Genomic DNA, 19,224 nt, shown 5'->3' on the forward strand with positions numbered 1-19,224 from the left:
TGATTTTTAGTCTCGACACAAAACGTCTTGCTTTGTGTCAGTTTTCATACGTGTCCTGTAGAGGGCAGTGTTGATCCAAGCTAATAGAAGGCGCACCTTTGTGACGTCACAGTTCCGTTACTTTGGCGCGATGTCCAAACTAGTTTGAAAAGCGGAGGACTCGGACGGTTTGCGGGCGGCGGAGAGAGGAAAGAAGAACCGCATTCTACAGAGTTACAAGCTGTTAAACAAGATAACTGCCTCCGCAGGTAAATTGAATTGTAGAAGTTGTCCAAACTTTAAATTTGTTTTTTAAGAATTTGTAGCGATTTTGGTTAGTTTAGCTAACTAGCCTGCTAACTATTAGCATTAGCCGACTTTGCCACAATCATATTGTTGGCAGTATTTTTTTTTAAGGAAACTTAGCAAAAAGAGCTTTTAGTGTCGATTGCCAGCTAGGATTAAGAACGAGGGACACGATGACAATCATATGCTTAAGACAAATTATATTTTACATGAGCTATAAGGTTTCAATCATTAAACTAATGATGTGCCACGAAACTACATGTGAATTTCTATGTCGCTGCAGGGATGTCGTGGGATTTTTTTGTTCCTGTGTGCGTAGGTGACCTGGTTAAGACTGGGGGTATTAACCAGTATGTCGTTCAAGATGTGGTCTCCCCCAAACAATTGCCGCTTCAGCTCAACAGTAAGTAGTTCACCTGGATTAGTTGTGTCGCTGCGCATTGTTTCGGAAGTTCTAACTAAAACGCAATCATCACATCAGAATTCAAGGCAGCGTTGAGGAGCCAGGGGCCTCTGTGCATCCTGGAATATTTTGACACTGGCTACAGTGTTTTACAGTAAGTTATGATCTTGCATTACTGATTGCTTTCTCAGAATAAAATCTTAAATGTAGTTTCTCTTTAGGCACTTCAACTCAGTAGAACTGGCAGTAAAAGAAGACACCCTGGAGCTGTTGGTTAAAGGTAAAGCCTTTTATTAAGCAATACAAGTTAATATTTAAAATGTAGACAGTGTTTCAGAGTGATCTCATTCACCCAGTATCCTCTTTTTGTCAGTGGTCAGTGGCCTGGCGGTGTCTCTTCCATCCCTTCTTGCCTCCACGTCTACATCGGCTGCAGAGCGCAAAGACAATTTAAATGCAGTAAAAATGAGTGTCTTCCTGCTCTGCAAACTCACAGAGAGCCTCGAAAGTGCCTCCTACAGACAGAGTATTGTCACAGCACCTGGAAAGGTATAGTAAGTCCATTTGAAACTCCTAACGCTTTCATTTGTAGAATCACAAAAGAAGCTCAATTACCATAATATCATACAATTTTAAGTAATATAATGTAGTATAGTAAAAACACTAAGATCTTTTGTCTGCTCGGATGGTCCCCGTAGCGTTGAGTTTTATTTACACTGTTGTAAAAGTCAAATTTGCACCTGTCAGTTTTTCTCTTCTGAAGATGAAGTGGATTGGTTGACTGTGTGTGGGTGCTGTTGATTCTTTTATTAGTTGACTAAATATATAGTTAAACAAAAAGCTATTTGCATCACCAACTCTACAAAGTTTTGTATAAAGATGGTGTCTGCAATGTTCATCATAGCTACACTTGAACTGTGAGAAAACAAATCTTTAGAGAAAACTGTATCAGAGAAATTACATTTGCTTATTTGTATAATGGCGCAGAAAATAAGTATTTGGTTAACGACTAAAGATTAATGCAATACGTTGTAATGTAGCCCTTGTTGGTCAAACGTTTCATCTATTTCATCGTTGCTTTACTAGGTTTGTACTTTAGCTGCCATTTTGATCCATTTTCCATGATCTTCTCAAGAGCTGTAAAGTTTTGGGGCTGTTAGTTGAAAACACAGACTTTCAACTCCCTCCACAGATTCTCAATTATTGGCTAGGTCACTCCAGAACCGTCAAGTGCTTTTTGTGTAAAATCTCCTTCGTGTTTCTGGTAATCTGTTTGGAATCATTTTCATGCTGGATGATGATCCAGCCACATTTCATTCCCAGTGCTCTCACTGATAGAAGGACCCCCCCCCCCCCCCCCCCACGTAACCATACATGGCTGTATTAATTTTTTCCTTGTTACAGATTAGTCGTTCTAGCTTCTTTGCAGAACAGCATTCCCAAAGCATGATGCTTCCATCCCCATGCTTCAGTGGATATGATGTTCTTGGGATACAATTCATTATTCTCCTGCAGCACTGCTGTCATGACAATGTAGATAAATGATAAATGTAGATGTAAATACTAATTTTCTGCATCATTATACACAAATTCATTAACAACTTGTTTTTACATTTGATCTCACAGTTGACGTGTTTCTTTGGTGAACATTACAAGCCTCATACTTTTAAGTCTTACAAGTTTCAATATCTTACTGCAAAGTAATTTTTTGACCAAATATCTCTGCAGGCAAAAAATTGTAATCATTCCACCAAACACCTTGAGTATTTTTCACATTTGTGTGCATAGTTAAAATCTAAATACCGTAGATGTTAACCTGTAACATTTCTACAGTACATATTTACAGGTCATCTAATGCAAATCTTCTGTGTTTTGAGCAGGGCAGTAAAAAGAGTAAATCAAGCATTGAGGGACTCTTGCAGTGGGACTCTGAGAGGGAGGGCGTTCTTCAGAACCTCATCCAGCTCCTACAGCTTGACATTCGTTCACTTTGGAGCCTCTCCCTCGTGGAGGAAGAGTTCATCAGGTACTTTCTGGCAGATGGAGCTCTGGGAAAAGGGCACCATCACTCTTAAACATCTTAATTTGGTTATTGTTGTTTCCCAGAATTGGTGACACTGTAAAATAATTGTTGCCTTGCTTTTTTCTTCTCCCATAAGTGATGTCATTGCAAACCAAATAAGCTTAGACGACAACGGAACTGTTAAATTGATTCATTTAATGTTTCCATGGCAACATACTTCACTGCAGTAACAATGTAACTTTTCTTAAGCAGCCAGCTGTGGTCTGCTGTTTGTTACTTATTTGAATCGGAAACATGATCTGGAAATCCAAATTCACACATTTTTCTGTTTAGTTTTGATCATTTCAAATCAATACCTATGCCATTAGTAAAATTGGCTTTTTGTCCATTTTGGTTCATGAACAAACTGTGTATATTCTCAATCTTCCAAGCTGTGTGACCTGCTGCTGCTACAAGCTGCTGGAGAACCCGACCATCGGCCATGTTAAGAGCAAACCAACCAGAGATTGTATCATCCATCTTTTAGGGTTGCTCATCAAGAAGTACAATCACCTCTTAGGTTTGTGTCTCAATCGCACACCTTGAATCAACAACATTTCTGGAGTATGAGCGCTGCTTGGTTTTTGGCGTATTGTCATTTTTACCCTTTTAACTTTTACAGGTGCTAGTGTGAAAGTGATTCAGCTGTTGCAACACTTCGAGCAGTTGTCATCTGTATTTGCCCAGGCTGTATCTGTGTGGAGCATGGAGTATGGCGTCAGAGCGATAATAGGGGAAGTCATAAGGTTAGTATTTGCTGTTTAACTGATTTTTTTTTTTTAATTCTTATTGTTAGCATAGTGTGTGGCTGTAAAAGAATAAGACACTGCCAAGTCAACATGTTTAGCTGGCTATATTAACCAAGTTAATGATTAGGGGTTTTTATCATTATTATTTTTTAATGTTACACAAATAAGGCTGCTGTTATTTCCTTGCTGGTTAAGAGCTGTTACGACAATAACATGCCATGCCCCAGTCTGCCAATGTCTTTGTCATAGTTATGCAGAAAATGGTGAATTATGCAAGAAGCGCAAACAGAGTGTTCTTTATTAATGCATGTTTAATGATTTGTTTTCTAGAGAAATTGGTCAGAAGTCAAGTGAAGAACTTGCCAGGGAGGGATCTGGTGTCAAAGCCTTTTCCACCTTCCTCTCAGAGCTCAGTGGACTGGTGCCCGAATTAATGATCCCCAACATCAGTGTCCTCATTACACACCTGGAAGGAGAGGTAGACGATGCAGTTTTGCACCCCTTAGTGTAAAGTACAGCTAAACGTACTGTATCAAAGGTGCATCAATGATGTTGTGTCCGGTGATGATACCAAGGCGAATACGAGCTCACTGAAGGAGGGCTGGGTGTTTTTAGCCTTGACTGGCAGGTAATCTTGGCAGTTCAGTGAAGGGTTGCTGTTCTGCTGTAAGGGCCTGCCTACAGTGACTTGGCCTAACCCAAATTGTTATTCCTTTAAAAAGTTATTGTGGCGTACTTTGGGTTATGCTGACAGTGTGTGTGTGTGTCTGTGTGTGTGGTGTGCAAAGGGTCAGAAACTTACCCAGCTCTCATATTTATTCAGTGAGGCATGAGTGTGTTCTTTGGTAATCTGAGGGCAAAATTCTTTCATGTCTTTTTCTCACAACAAGTTTAAGGTTGTGCTTAAATGGTGACAAATATGCTTTCGTTTTTCCAGAGTCATACAATGCGTGTTGCTGTCTGTGAGGTTCTGGGAGAGATCCTGATGAGGGTTCTCAGTGGGGACGGGCTGGACGAGACCAGCAAAGCTGACCGCGACCGCTTCTTTGACATACTACAGGAGCATCTGCATGACACACACTCCCATGTCAGAACGCGTGTGCTGCAAGTCTACACTCGTATTGTCAACAGCAAAGTAAGTTTTCTTTGGGGCTTTTTTAAAAGATTCATGCCCACATTTGGAGTTAAGGCACTGTCTGTGTTCAGGCCCTGCCTTTGTGCAGATACAGCGAGGTGATGGAGCTCGCTGTGGGGCGGCTGATGGACAAATCCATAAATGTGGTGAAGAGTGCCATTCAACTCGTGGCAGCCTTCATTGCACACAATCCTTACAGCTGCAAGGTAATCACAATAAGACTATCAGATATAAAAAACTTTTTTTTTTTGCCCTCCCAACTAAACTGAGCTTTGTTCTTTGTCTTTTAGTTAAGTAGTGCAGATCTGAAGAAACCTCTGGAGAAAGAAACAGCCAAACTTAGAGAAATGAAAGAGGAACTTGCAGAGAAAGCACCTGGTAACTTTGTCTAAAATGTCATTTAATAGATGTAAAAACAAATCTGTCCTCATAACCATATTTTGTCTTAAATTATATATTGAAAAAAAGAAATTAAACCACTATTTGACAGTTGAGAGCAAACTTCACTGAATAATATGGTCTAATTTAGTGATAGGTTAAGATATCTTTTTATACTGTTGGATGACAGACTGAGTTTAAAGCAAAAATAATCGAACTTTATCTGTAGACCCAATTTTAGCTTTAAATATTCTTCAACTGGATATCTCCAAAGACAAGAAAGAACCTGCAGCTCTTATGTAGCTTTACTATTTCTTTAAAATTTCTGATTAGTGTCCTTGTTGAAATGCAAAGACTTAATATTGTATTGAATGTGTAGTAGCTCATGTGACTTGATAGAAAAAAAAGTCAATTCTTTCTATCACCACAAGGGAAATCAAATGTGTTTACAGGATTTACGTTTTTCAATTATACCAAGGTCAAAGGTTACAGAATTTCTCTTACTTAGCAGTGCAACTTGCTCCATACATTCTTTACATCTGTCAAACTCCAAAGTATTATAAATCGGCCCTTAATGTTAACTTCTAAAATGGATTTAAAAGAAATGGAAATGGTCCAGCAGTGAAGGCTCACAGAGGAATAGCCTTAGTACTTTAAACGTAAAACATTTGTAGCATTAAAACGGAAACAAAAATGTAAACATGCATTAAAAATAGAAAATAAGTCCAGCTACGTTGAATGTATTGGGTTAAGCTGTAAATTTTGTGCCTCTGTCTCTGAGGAACTACAAACATTTTTTTACTACTTTAGTCACTTGGTGGTCCAACATTTTCCATTAATTTACAATTTACAGCATGATTTGGGATTAAACGGTTTTATGAATCATTTCTTGCTAAAGAGAATTAAGCTGTTATTTTTAAAACTTTGAAAATTCAAGACCAAAACCAGTTTAGTTACATTAAGAAGCTAAATGATCCTAATTTTCTGTCTTCTTGTGGGAATGCCAAGTGCAGTGTAGACTGTAAGTGAAGTTGTTGAAATTCTCCACAGAAGGCTCAAACACAAACAAATGTAGTTTTCATCTTTCCACTGAGAAAGATCAACGAGATCTGTAATGTAGATCATACAAAACACACCAACTGTTGGAGACGGAATGTAAAAAAAGAAACCAGAAACTCTCATTGAATGATTTTTAAAGAATTTCTTTCTATAATGGTGATGGAATGTAACTCTGGTTTTCAGACAGAGTTCAAATGTTTCCAGTAGGTTTGCACTGTGACCACTAGTTTAAGGGTGGGGACAGGTGTCTTTATAAAGGTAATCAGTTCAAACAGGTGACATTAATCCAGGTAACGAGTGGAAGATTCAGGACAGGTCTATTGGCGACAGAACTCCTGCTTGTTTGTAGAAGCTAAATATTTCTTTAATGTGATTTACTGGATTATTTTTGTACATTCTGTCTCTCATAGTTGAAGTGTATCTATTATTGACACTTCTACCTCGTCTTTTGCGATGGGATAACTAGCAGAATAGGTGACTGACAAAACTTCATCTTTACTCCACTGGTGTGAAATGCTGGTCAGTGTAGCTAACACAAACCCAGTTGAAAATACGCTCTCTTTATTTGAAGTATTGTAAGAGTCACATTAAACTTTACTAGTGGCTTATAAATAGAATTTTCCACTGAAGGTTTATGGTGAGGCTCACTTTTCCCTTCTTGCATTTTAATTTAATTCCTGACAAGTTTCTGTTTACTGCCCGGTGATGAGACCAAGGCGAATGCGAGTTCACTGAATTAGAGTTGAGTTCTTCTGCCAAATTCAGCAGGTAATCTTGGCAGTGCAGGGGAGGATTCCTGCACTGCTGTAAGGGCCTGCTGACAGTGACTGGCCTCAACCCATGTCATTATTCCTGTAAAGCCATGTTGGAATAATCATGAGGAGGAAGCCGACAGTGTGCGTTGGAGACAACTGGCTAGAGGTGTTTCTCTGCTCTCGTTACTGTTCAGTGAGCAATGAGCTGTGTCTTTGGTAATCTGAGGGCTGAAAATTTAGCTTGTGTTAAAGTTACTTGTAACTTTGTTTTGAAAAAATGATTGCAATTCTTTCAGTTTCCATGTTATTGTGAAGCGTTTAATGCACTTTTAATTATAAATATCAGCTAATGTAAATGATACATGTTTAGTCAATGTAGTTAATCTGAAGTTTAAGGCACATTTCTATTTGGATTACCAAATAAACTTTATTAACAGCAGTGCTGCCATGTTTTTTTTTTCCCCTTCATTTTCTCAGATGTTGCCTTGACTGAATTATATTATTTTCATATTTCCTCCCTGCAGTTGCAGTGATCAAAGCATCTGAGCTCTGGGCTGCCATGGAGCCCGAGCTCCTTGTGACTGTCAGGACAGTGCTGGAGCCCACAAACGATGCAGAGGAAGAGCCGGAGGAAGACAGTAATGTGGAGGCAGCTGAAGACGACATGGCAACTGCAGTCAAGATAGCTCAGTATATCCGTGTCAACAAATACAGGTGATGCTAATCATGTGCGGAGATCTTGGTTAAAGTTGATTGGTAGTGTTACTACATGCCTTTTTTTAAATTCTTCTTCTTCCTCTGACTAAATTAGCTAAGAATGAAACGGTGACATTTCTGCTCCTCCCTCTGCAGGAAGGCTGTTCAGCTTTGCATGAAAGCTCACAGCCTCTTCCCACAGTCAGACATGTTTGCCTCCCTGACCACCCTCACTGCTGACAACTTAATGAAGGTGCTGGCTTTAATATTCAAAGGTATAGTTTGTTTTCTGGTCACTCTACGCTTCTCTGACAATAAATAATCACCCCCCACCCTATTAAGTGAAACTCTAATTAATTTACATTTTTGCTTTTTAAATTTTAGCTAGAAAAATGGTTCAAATGAGTGTGGAACAAAAAAGACCAAGCATGATAGATACCTTTGCTAAGTACAGTTCAGTGTTCGATTCTTATTCAATTTTCTGTCAACTCAGCAAAAAGTCATTTGACAGAAGTCAAATTATTTCCACTTAAGATGCAGCACTGATGAGACTTTCATTCGCTGATTTTCTTGCATCTTTTAATTGGTAGAGAGACAGAAGGAAGATGAGCAAAAAAGCTGAACTACAGAAGTAACCTCTTTTTGTATGAATCTCTGACTCTGCTTTAAGTGCAGGTAATTGGGCCCATTATTGATTCGAGCATTTTATTGTTCTCTCTGACATTTAACTTGAGAGCTCAGATGTATACAACTGACTCTTTGGCTGAAAGAACGTGGAAGTTAATAGTCTGTTATTGCTTCTTTTGTTCTAGATGCACATTGTACACTTTTGAAATGCGAATCGCTTTAAGCTGCTTAGTTACTGAGAAGCAGCCTTTGTAAATCCTCTAACGTAACATCAATTAAAATATATTTTACATCTGTATGCTTTATTATTATTACAGTCCTACATGTTCAGTCCTGCTTGTATCATGTGTGTCCTTTTTCTCAGGCTCTGATGACACGCCTGAGCTCAGTCAGAACCTGCCACCAACCCCACAGAAGGAGGAAGGTAAAGAGGGGGAGGATGGTGAGCTGAAGAAGCAGGAGATGTTGGTGCAGTACCTGAAAGATACAGAAACCTTTGCCTTACAAGTGGAGAGAGCCATCTCCATCATCAACACCATGCTGTATTGGAAAACAACCTCAGGTTAGATGGTCCTGTCCACTCAACACTTTTCTGTTTGATCTCGGTTTACAACAATTACAAACGTGATCAAATACGCAGCACTCTGAATACAAAACTGTTTGTTTTATTCCTTTCAGTGGTTCAGGAGGCAGTTCAGTTCTGTGTGACTGTATGCGAGTTCAGCGTTGCAAACTCCGTCAGTGGAGTGAGAAGAATGCTGCCTCTAGTCTGGTCAACTGATGCTGCCATTAAAGACGCTGTCATTCAAGCTTACAAGCGCCTGTATTTAAACCCCCAAGGAGACACGGTCAGGTCTGTGAAACCATTTGAACATTTTACAACTTTAAAGATTACAAAGGCTTATGTCAAACAATATTGTCAATGCTTTAGGTATGTAGCAGATGTCTGTATTAACGTTTTTTTTCTTTGACATATTATTCAAGAAGCAGTAGCACATAAAAGTTTTATCAACTTATGTGATGTCTTGAAGAAATGAAGAAGTAAAACTTATTTTTCTTGTCTCTTTAGAAATAAAGCCCAATCTCTGGTTGATAATCTCTCTGAGCTGATGATAGATGCATCTCTGGGAACTATCCAGTGTCTTGAAGAAATTGTAAGCAGTCCTTTAGTTTTTATGAATCAATTGTTTGTTAAAACTTTATCTTTGACTAGCACTTAACAATACAGTGTTCCCTCATTTATAGCTGAAGTTGTGTTCTAAAAATAAACCACCATAGGTGAAATCCTTTAATCTTTATTCTTTACAATAATCGTAGACGTTTTAAGACTGTAAAATCCCTCCCTACACACTTTATACAGACAGACATGAACATTTTCAGACTTTTAAAACTCTCAAAGATTAAATCTTTCTAGAAAAACAAGTCCAGTATCGGAATTTTAAAAAATCTGCTCATGATGGAAGATTTTAGATTTGGCTAACTGGACCTATTCTGTACAGGAGATCAAAAAAAGCATCCAAAATGCGCAAAATAGTGAGACCACAAAAGGTGAACTGCAAAATAGCGAGGGACCACTGTATCCCTTTAAAGCAGTGCTTCTCAATTAGTTTTTGCAAGGGCCCCCTCTAGGAAAAGAAAGAATAACAAATATTAACTTTATTTTGCCACACAGAAACCCTTTTATAGTCTAAAACGGAAAAGAAGCTTAAAGTGCCTGGAAAAAAAGTCGGTCATTCCTTATTTAAACTAGAGAAAAATAATTCAATTCAATTCAATTTTATTTGTATAGCCCAAAATCACAACAACAGTCGTCTCGATGGGCTTCGAAGTATAACATGATCTCAAAAGGATCACGAATACAAAGAGTTCAATAGGAAAATACTAAAATGAACTAACAAACTGACTAAGCTATACTGGCAATCAATGAAAATATTAAATGTAAATTGGTGTGAAACATTAATACAGCACCAATATATTTAACATTTTTAGTCTGAAGAAATGGGTAAAAACATTGTGCTGATTTTTTTTTTTTCCTTCTTTTTTCTAAATGATGAGCTGAGTCATCTACAGGCACACGATGATCCTGGTGCAATAAAGCTGCCCGCGTGCGCTGTTCCACCTCTCAGCCTGAGCCCACTACCCCTCCCCTTTCATTCTCTCACACGCGTGCAGCGTGTGACAGGAGCAGCTGCAGGGACGGCAGTTCACAGTTCCAGGCTGTTACAAACTCTGCCATATATCAGATGATAGGAAACCATGAGTGGCGCAAATTTTTTCCCAAGCACTCAGCTGCTGTCACCACCGCGCCCCCACCCCCGTTAAATTTGCAGGCAATTGCCCATATTACTTGTGGCTAAAACCGCTACTACGCCCCCCCCCCCCGGCATCGTATGGGCGCGCCCCACTAATTGAGAAGCGCTGCTTTAAAGAATGATGCTAAAACTAAGAGGTTTTAGTATTATTTTGGTTTGAATAGGCTGTGTTGGTTAACATGCAATCATGTGTTGTAGGTGCAGGAGTTTTTTGCCAGTGGCAGTAACCTCCAGTCCACCGTGGTTCAGGTCTTGTGGGAGAGATTTACCGGTAAACGAGAAACTTCTGCCTTACACAAGCGAGCTGCTGTGTTGCTGCTGGGCATGGCAGCACGGTAAGACACTAAAAACTCTTTATTATTTACAATAGTCTTTAAACAGATTCAAATAAGTCATTTGAATATATAGATCACATTTTTCTTTGCCTTTCGGCTGTCCCCTGGACCCTCATTTGTGAAAGTCCTTCACCTTCTTCACCTGTTCCGTCTTGCAGCAGCTGACCTTCATTTTATCCAAACACAGATTTGTTCTATTTCATTTTAATGTTATCTTTGACATCAACTAGCACAGTAGGGCACAAAAAGATGTCATCTGCATTGAATGTAATTTCAGCCAGCTCAAGCAGCACTTCCTTTTTACATTTTCATCATCTTCAGCTGCTTGATATTTAGCAAATGGTTCTTAGTCTGAAAACAAGTTCCCCGCCTGTGCTTCTCTTTGTAACTGTAGTCACGACCATATAACTAAGCTCCTTTTCTTTACGTGTGTGTGTGTGTGTATTTATGCATGCTGGCTCTTTCTCTCACTATCTCTCAAAGACTATTGCTTTAGGGAAGAGGGAGTGAATAGGCAAGTGAGAGAGTAAAGAGTGTCTCTGCAGTCCTCCCACACTGCTGCTTCCCATCCAGCACCAGCAGCATTCGTAACCTATTAAACCTTCTGTGCTTTACTCACCCATCTTCCCACATGCATTATCTGGGCAGCCTCCTAGTACTGATTAGACCAGCACAGAGCATCCAGGGTCATTTAGGTTACTGTTGCTGTTGCCTCACTTTGCATTACGGCATAATCAATTGAGATTATACAATATTTATACTTCAGTTTGATTTAAAAAAAACAAACATTGTTTTATTTGTTTTTTTAACAGGGCAGAAAGAGAAGTGGTGCTCAGTAACCTGGATACTCTCTGTTCAGTGGCTGTGGGAGAAAAAGCTACACAAGACTTTCTGCTAGCTAGAGACACAGTTATCACCATCTGCAGCATCACTGACCACGTCAGGGTAAGAAACAAAAGTTCCCTCGAAACATCTGACCTGACGATTTCTGCCCAGGTGAAAGAAACTCTGTCCATGAATATTTTCCTCCTCAAGGCGCCTAAATGTTTTCCGTTTCTAGTTTTGGGAGGATTCCACAATGGTTCACAAGAGATTAATTTAACATTGCACTAATACTTAGTGTCCTATCAAAAATCTGCATCTTTAACTGTATATGTTTTAAGTTTCATAGCATTCAAAACATGTACATTTTGTTGAACAAAACAAATCAATTCATTGAAACTTTTTGAATGCCTTTTGTTTGGTTGACCATGTCAACAGCGATCAAAGCAGTCAAAAGGTCAGAAAAAACCATTTTCTCCTCATTAGCAGTCAAAGGGAGCTCCGTTCAGACTGCCTCAGGACCACCAGTTGTTCACCTGCCTGACACAGGCCATTGCAGAAGGTAAACCAGAAAAAGAAACGCTTTAAGAAAATCTCATTATTCATTGTCTTCATTTTTTCCTGTCTTTTTCCCTCAGGTGTGGTAATGGAAGACCCTTTCTGGCAGAGCTTCATGGAGCAGGCTGTCCGTCTCATCTTCTTCCTAGCTGAATCCCCAGAACAGCTGTGCTCTCGGCTCCTCCAGCGAAGCGCCCGGCTCTTATTGGATCAGATTTCTGAAGGTGGGGAAGTCTGCAAGGATGTCGACCAAATGCCAAATGGTTCTCAGGAAACCAATGAGCAAGGTAGACCCTTTTTTTCTTTTAAAGAAGACATTTTCATGGTCTAGAGTTGACACTGTAAATGTAACTTGTTTCCAATTCCTTTAGTGAACTGCGTGTGTCTGGCTCAGCTGCTGGCCCTGTGTGGATGCGTGGCTTTCTGGCAGGTGTCTCACCTGGAGCGCAGTGTGAGTGCGGAGCTCCGGAGGAGGAGAGGAGAGACGGAGGAGAGGGAGGAGAAGGAGAAAGGGCCATCCAGCAAAGCTAAGGTGTTTTTCAACTTTTGCACTTTGGAAATGTTCTCATGTCTTTGATAGAATTAAAGCTGGCTCACCTGTTAAGTTTCTCCTTTGTAATAAAAAAAAAATCAAACTACCAGTATTTGTTTTTCTACAACTTTTGTTCTGACACTGTTCTGCAGCTTTGTTTCTTTACCGTCTTCTATTAACAGAACTTTAGGGAGCCTAATTTAATCTAGGTAATAGCCTCCAACTGTCTAGGTAACAGCTAAGGATGCAAATGACTGCTAAAACACATCTTTCTACCTTCTTGAAATACATACTTTTAAACAAATATTCTTCCTTTTTCATGCATTTAAGTTACACAATATGTCCCTTTATGCAGCTTTTACTCACTCAAATAATTAGAAGTTCTCTAGTTTGTTTCATCTCAAACGTCAAATCAAAACATTGCTATGATGGATGCTGTCTTGCTTGAAGGTCTTTCATTGTTTTCATTTGACATCATTTATAGCAGCAGGCAGCCAATGAAAGTGCAATGGAGGAAGAGCTTGGCCTGATTGGAGCCTCTGCTGAAGATACAGAAGCTGAACTCATCAGAAGAATCTGTGAAACAGAATTACTTTCAGGTAAAGAAAATCGATTTTTAATTTTCCAGTACATATCCAAGTATTTCATAATAGTTGAAATCCTTCATACAATAAACAGAAACCAACATTTGTTTTTCTTTTTTCCCTTTTCAATCGGTTCAGAGGAGAACCTGCTAAGTGCTTTTCTACCTTTGCTGGTGAAAGTGTGTAGCTCTCCAGGGCGCTATTCTCACCCTCAGCTCACCACTGCTGCGTGTCTGGCGCTGTCTCAGTACATGATGATAAAGTAAACACAGTGCTCTCTCAGCTTTAAACTCATGTAATGTACATATGTCTACATAGTAATCGCATGTCTTTCTGCCTTAAATCAGCCCATCGGTGTGTGAAGAAAACATTCGTCTGATGTTTACGGTCCTGGAGCGCTCCACTCTCCCCGTTGTCAGGGCCAATGCCATCATTGCCTTGGGAGACCTGATTGTCCGATTTCCAAACATTTTGGAGCCCTGGACACAGAATCTCTATGCAAGGTAACTGTTCAGTGGTGGATGTAAACGTTCACATCAACAGATTTATTTTTTTCCCTGCTCCATATGGAATTACATAGGAGAGCTTGTACACCAGGACTGTTGTGTGGGTGTACTGTACATTTCATCGTGGCAAACAGCCCGTAGATCCTCAGGCTTGTACATCTGAGCAGTCTTCATCAAAACCAAAACCGGTGTGATATTCCTCTAAACCCAGTGGAGTGTGGCTGCTGTCACAATGCTTCACTGAACCACTTGATGGAAAAAGTTTACTCTCCGTTATGACTTTTTAATGGGCGGGAAACTTGGTGACTATCTGTGTTGGCAAATTGTGCTATCGTGTCCCATTTCCTGACCTCTTTGGTTGCCATGGTAATTGTCTGTTGCTTTAATGGGAGTGTAAAAAAAATTGCCGATCACGAACTTGGGTGGAGTTTCAGTCTGCATCTGTCAAGGGCATGGAAAGACAACGAACAGCTTAATTATAATTTTTTGTCCCTCGTTTGTGTTGAGCATGTTGTAATTATATAGTACAGACGGGAATAATTTTCTGCAAAGTAATGTGCTGTTTTGCAAAGGTTTGTTCCATAAATGCAGTTTAATTTGAAGCGTGCTGAACTGTCTCTCCATTTCCTTTGCAAAAAAGTTCCTCAGGTTTCCTGTTGCAAATACAGAAGCTCAAGTTTCTCTTTGAAGTGCAGTTTTAATTATAATAGAAGATTATGCTCGCTGGGAGGTGTTTTTACATGTAAAACTCTGGGTTTCTAATGCTCCGCTGTTCTTGTAGTGTGTTCTACATGATAAGCATTTCATATTATTTCCTAATTGTCTCCCACACACACCTCCACTGTTCTCAGGGCTGCTGCCCTGCCACCTCCTGATAAGCGCATTAAGAATTAATTACCTTGTTCATTGCTGTCATAAGCTTCAGCGTTGGCAGGTGGAAGTGGTATGTACTAGTGTATGTGGTCCTCTGCCAAAGCCCTACTCCCTGGTGCAAATGAGAAATGGTAAATGAGTTCCTTTTGTGGTTGATTTTGGGTGAGGGTAAATCTAAATTGGTCTTGGATTGGCCCTTCGCTGCTGGTGTTCAGCCAAAGCGCTGACAGTTGTTTGGTCCTCGTGCTTTTGGCTTGTTTTTAAAATGTAGGCTTTAAGCCTAAATGCTAATGACAAGGACACGACTTCAACGCAGGCTACATGTGAAAAATACAGTTCCAAGTAAAAATCCTGAAGTCCACACTAGGATTTTATCGAATAGAAAATATTTTTCTTCATTTTATTAGGGAAAAGTATAAATCTGTACCTTTATTTTCTACTAATGAGTTTTTCTCAAGATAATCTTTAATATATTTTTAAATAAATGTCAATTCTCAAAGTTGCCACCACCCGACCATAAACATGAAACTTTCTTGTTTCCTATGCAGGTTGTAAGTTTTTTTTTCCTACCAAAGGAGGATCATTCATTTGAATAAAATAAACATAATTTGTTAGTAAATTTATAAAAAGGTTAAAGGCCTAAAAGCTCTTTTATTAGTGTTTATTGTTTAAGTTTATCGTTATCGCGACATCAAGCTGTGCAATATGCATATCGCAAAAGACCGTGAAAATTGCAATAAATGGTTACCTTTCAATGTGCTAAAGCAATCTTATGGCAGTTTGAACTATTCAAAAAATCAAATAAATCCATTTATGCATTGGACCAATCAGATGCACTTTCTTCACGTTGGTGACCAATCAGATGGAGCCCTTTTAGGTTAGATGTTGGCCTCCCATGTACGTGACGGTCATTTGGAGTATAATTTTTAAACAGTTTCAGTGAAATGGAAATTGTTTTTGGTTGTTTTGCTTTTTGTTCATATACCGCAAGTTATATCGTCATCACAATATTGATCCCTAATATTGCATATCGCGAGTTTTACTCGTGTTGTGCAGCCCTAACATGGATCATAATGCAACAGGAGAAAAACCAGCAGCTGTTTAAAATGAAGGCCCTAACTCTTCATTTGTGCTGCATCTTCCTCTTCTCTCAGGCTGAGTGATGAAGAGCCTTCAGTGAGGCAGACAGCTGTGACAGTTCTTACTCAGCTGGTGCTTAAGGACGTGCTGAAGGTCAAAGGTCAGGTCAGTGAGGTGGCTTTGCTGCTGATTGACCCGGAGGCCCACATTACCAGCCTGGCGCTGAATTTCTTCAACGAGTTGGCTTCAAAGGTAACACGCATCCAAAGATGGAGACGTTGGGCGAAGATTTAACCGGGTTTTTGACTTTTTCCCCGTCATCTCAACTGTCAGGACAACGCCATCTACAACCTCCTTCCTGACATCATCAGCCGACTGTCCGACCCAGAAAGAGGCATGAGCTCAGAGGACTTCAACACCATCATGAAGTGAGCCGCTCTTCGTCGTCTCTCATTTGTAAAACGTGTTGAGTGAATGAAGGATGGTTTTTTTACGTGTATTTTATTTCAGACAGCTGTTCTCTTACATCACTAAAGAGAGACAGACTGAGTCCTTGGTGGAGAAACTATGTCAGCGCTTCAGAACTGCTAAGTAAGTTCATCTCATTTTTATCTGTCCACCCCCAAACGGACTCTTACCCCCTCCTCCCTCAGCTTAATATTTGTTGCTTATTGATGCATCTTTTCTTCAGTATTTCATTGTGAAGTTTAATTATTGGGTGTTGGATCTGTTGGACAGTAAATCGTCAATGACAGACGGAGCAGGTTACTGCACTTAACTTGTTTCCTGTTGAGCATTCATTCTAGTCTTCCTGTATAGTTTAAGAAAGTGAATGCAAGTCCGGCCTGGCCGGGCTTTAGAGTCTGACTCATATTTCATCCATACTCGGAGCTTAAATGAAGGACATTTTAGATTATACAAAGGCAAAGTGAATTTAGATATAAAAGGTTCCTGGAAAATTGGATTTGGTCCAAATGTCAGAGCAATGCTTTGTTCATAAGCAATGAGGCTCTTTTTGTTTGGGCTTTTAGAATTCATGTGCATTCTGTTGAGGCTAATCATGTTTACGTTTTAATCCTTAAACCCTCTTTTATGCTCTCTGCAGGACAGAGCGGCAGTGGTGCGACGTGGCAATGTCCCTTTCTCTGTTATCCATGTGTGAGCGTGGATTTAAGAGGCTGCAGGAATGCTGGGAGTGTTACAGCGATAAGCTGACAGAACCGGGAGTCTACCAGCCTCTGCTCTCCATCACCTCTAAGCTCCGTCGTGGAGCTAAACCACAGTTTAAGGTAACGTTTCTTTCAAGTAGATGGAGTTTTTCTTTAAAGCCTTAAACGTCAAACATAAATTTGTCTTTATTAGGCTCAGATTGAGGAGTTCGAGAAGCGGCTGACTGCAGTGCACACACGAGGCCTGGAGAACGTAGAAAGTCCAGAGATGGATGAAGAGAACAAAAATGGAAAGACATCGAGTGATGCAGCCCCCAGGAGCCGTCAGTCAAAGAGAGGTTGGACCTCAGCACTGTGTTCTCTCAGCTGGGCAGAACTTTAAAAGATGTTGATTCTTTTGCTTCCCCCTTTCAGGTCAGACCAAGTCCTCTGTGTCCAGTCACGGCGATGACAGTTTTGTGACACCTCAAAGGTCCCGCAAGTCAAAGAAACCCATGATCACATTCAGCAGTGATGAAGGGGAGGATGACGAAGGTGGGTTCCTCCACTTTCAGCATTACATTTAATCACAATTTAAAAAAGAAATCTCTAATTTAAGTGTTTTTGAATGGATCTGAAACAAATTGCACAGTTTTTAACTTAATTATTAACTTGTAGTCTCAAAGTAGCTGTATGTGGTCAAATACTCTGGGAAACTCACTTAATTAGCTGGCGTTTGTACGTCTAGTCTCTTTTATTAGAGATTACTGTGATATTTCTGATCAATACAGCAAAGTTGAGGGTCTTCAGAGCTGAGCCTGTAATCCTCTTCGGTTACAGTTCAGTGAGCCGGCATTCAAGCTGCACTAATCCCATCCTCCAGACAGCCTCGCAGATCTGATAGGAAACACCTTGAACAGAAATTATCCAATAACGTCCAAAAGCTTAAAACATAAAATCCTCGAGCATCAAATTCAATAAAAAAAAGATTAAATTAGGTTTTTAAATACATTTTAAACAGAAAGAAAATGTGCTTTCAAGGGTTTGATTAGATTACAATTCTCAAACATGTTTATAGTTTTTTTTATTTTAGAGGTGAATTTACTTTATGAATAAATAAGTTATGGTTATTGCTCTGATATTTTCTGTTGATCCTGTTTCTGGCTGCAGAAATGCTAACCAGGCTGGAATTAGTCAAAAGTAAATTGATGTTTAGCAGAGATGCGCAGGTCAGATTGCTCTTCCAGCTTGACATCACCTTATCCAAACGGGCTGCAACAGAGGAGGAAGCGTCTTTTTATTTGGTCTACTACCAAATTCACAGATCCAAATGCTGTTTTCACTGTTTGAGTGGGAAGAGAGGCGTTCTCCCAGTGTGTTTCCAGCGTTATTTCGTTGCAGAGCTTGTAGTTTGAGCGTTTTTTTCCCTCCAACTTCATAATGTTTTTTTTCTCTCTCCTTGTGATCAGAAGCTGTCATGGCAGAGCTCGAAACTCCAAAAGTGACCACTCCCATCGCTCGCTCATCTCGACGAGCTCGCCTCCGAAACTGAGTTTTATGCCTGTTTTACATTTTATTCATCTTTTAACGCTTTATTGTTGCATTTTTATTCCTTGTAAATATTTTCCTTTAGACCAAGCTGCAGTAGTGAGTTGATGTCTGTATCAGCATCTTTTAATAAACCTTGTTCTAGTTGAAATTTGTCTAACTTGTGCAGTCTTGTGTGCTTGTGTGGGTTTCCACCATCGCTGTGAGCAGCTGTGAGTGGCTTCTTGTGTTTGATGCGTGTTTGGACAGCTGTGTTTAAAGAGCTGCACAGCTTGCTCAGACAGAATAACTACTCACCTTGATTCCACCCCCTTTATTGTCTAATTAATTTTCACAAAATTGTGCAATTTATTTCAAATCAAAGTAGAAGCCAATTTATCATCAATCTCTCTGGTGTTATAATTTGAAACTCCCTCAGTTGTTCTCAGACGCTCTTCTCTCTCCAAGCTGGCCGTCTGTTCTCCTGTAATCAATCTCTTTTGTGGATGTCCCTGTGCATTTTTCTCCTCCTACTCTCTGCTGCCTACTTTTCATCCGGCGCTCCGCTGACATCACAAGCAGTGGTAGTTTAAACCCCCCTCCCCACCTCCATCACTAATCTCCCTTTCTCCTACGCCCTCTCCCACATGTCCTCTCCAAAAAGACGAGAGAGGCTGGTTTCCTGCATATGTACATACGAACGATGGATACATTATGTAAAGACATTCGCTGGAGGGTTGGGCTGTAAACATGCAGTCGGGGGGAAAACAGGAGTATATTTCCAATTGCTGATGGGAA

General features: G+C 39.9%; 1 protein-coding gene and 2 non-coding genes across 4 annotated transcripts; all 3 read left to right on the plus strand.

The window, feature by feature from the left end:
- Window positions 1–108: 108 nt before the first annotated feature.
- ncapd2 (non-SMC condensin I complex, subunit D2) lies at window positions 109–18,598 on the plus strand. Of its 2 annotated transcripts, none has more exons than XM_023964432.2 (32): window positions 109–248; window positions 569–688; window positions 767–842; window positions 910–968; window positions 1,062–1,237; window positions 2,569–2,714; window positions 3,143–3,270; window positions 3,373–3,496; window positions 3,830–3,977; window positions 4,437–4,634; window positions 4,706–4,840; window positions 4,925–5,012; window positions 7,351–7,540; window positions 7,679–7,797; window positions 8,514–8,711; window positions 8,828–9,002; window positions 9,219–9,303; window positions 10,660–10,796; window positions 11,609–11,741; window positions 12,105–12,180; window positions 12,257–12,463; window positions 12,548–12,708; window positions 13,193–13,307; window positions 13,431–13,554; window positions 13,640–13,795; window positions 15,826–16,003; window positions 16,085–16,179; window positions 16,262–16,342; window positions 16,857–17,040; window positions 17,114–17,258; window positions 17,335–17,454; window positions 18,369–18,598. In XM_023964432.2, exons 2-32 carry the CDS (start codon window positions 571–573, stop codon window positions 18,449–18,451), a joined length of 4,158 nt encoding a protein of 1,385 aa, XP_023820200.1. In that variant the 5' UTR covers window positions 109–248; window positions 569–570; the 3' UTR covers window positions 18,452–18,598. The 2 variants fall into 2 exon arrangements, with proteins under 2 accessions (XP_023820200.1, XP_023820201.1); XM_023964433.2 differs by having other exon boundaries at window positions 13,196–13,307.
- Window positions 4,056–4,358, plus strand: LOC111949017 (small nucleolar RNA U85). Its single transcript, XR_002875039.1, has one exon. It is a non-coding gene; the product is annotated as a small nucleolar RNA U85 (small nucleolar RNA).
- Window positions 6,769–7,056, plus strand: LOC111949016 (small nucleolar RNA U85). Its single transcript, XR_002875038.1, has one exon. It is a non-coding gene; the product is annotated as a small nucleolar RNA U85 (small nucleolar RNA).
- Window positions 18,599–19,224: the final 626 nt, after the last annotated feature.

Source organism: Oryzias latipes, chromosome 16, assembly GCF_053564925.1.
Source record: "Oryzias latipes strain Hd-rR chromosome 16, Olatipes_Hd-rR_3.1".
Lineage (NCBI taxonomy): Eukaryota > Metazoa > Chordata > Actinopteri > Beloniformes > Adrianichthyidae > Oryzias > Oryzias latipes.

Coding starts and splice junctions, on each gene's coding strand:
- ncapd2 (XM_023964432.2), top strand. CDS start 571: ATGTCGTGGGATTTTTTTGTTCCTGTGTGCGTAGGTGACCTGGTTAAG. Junction 969..1,061: donor CCTGGAGCTGTTGGTTAAAG/GTAAAGCCTTTT, acceptor TCTTTTTGTCAG/TGGTCAGTGGCCTGGCGGTG. Junction 11,742..12,104: donor GCATCACTGACCACGTCAGG/GTAAGAAACAAA, acceptor TCTCCTCATTAG/CAGTCAAAGGGAGCTCCGTT.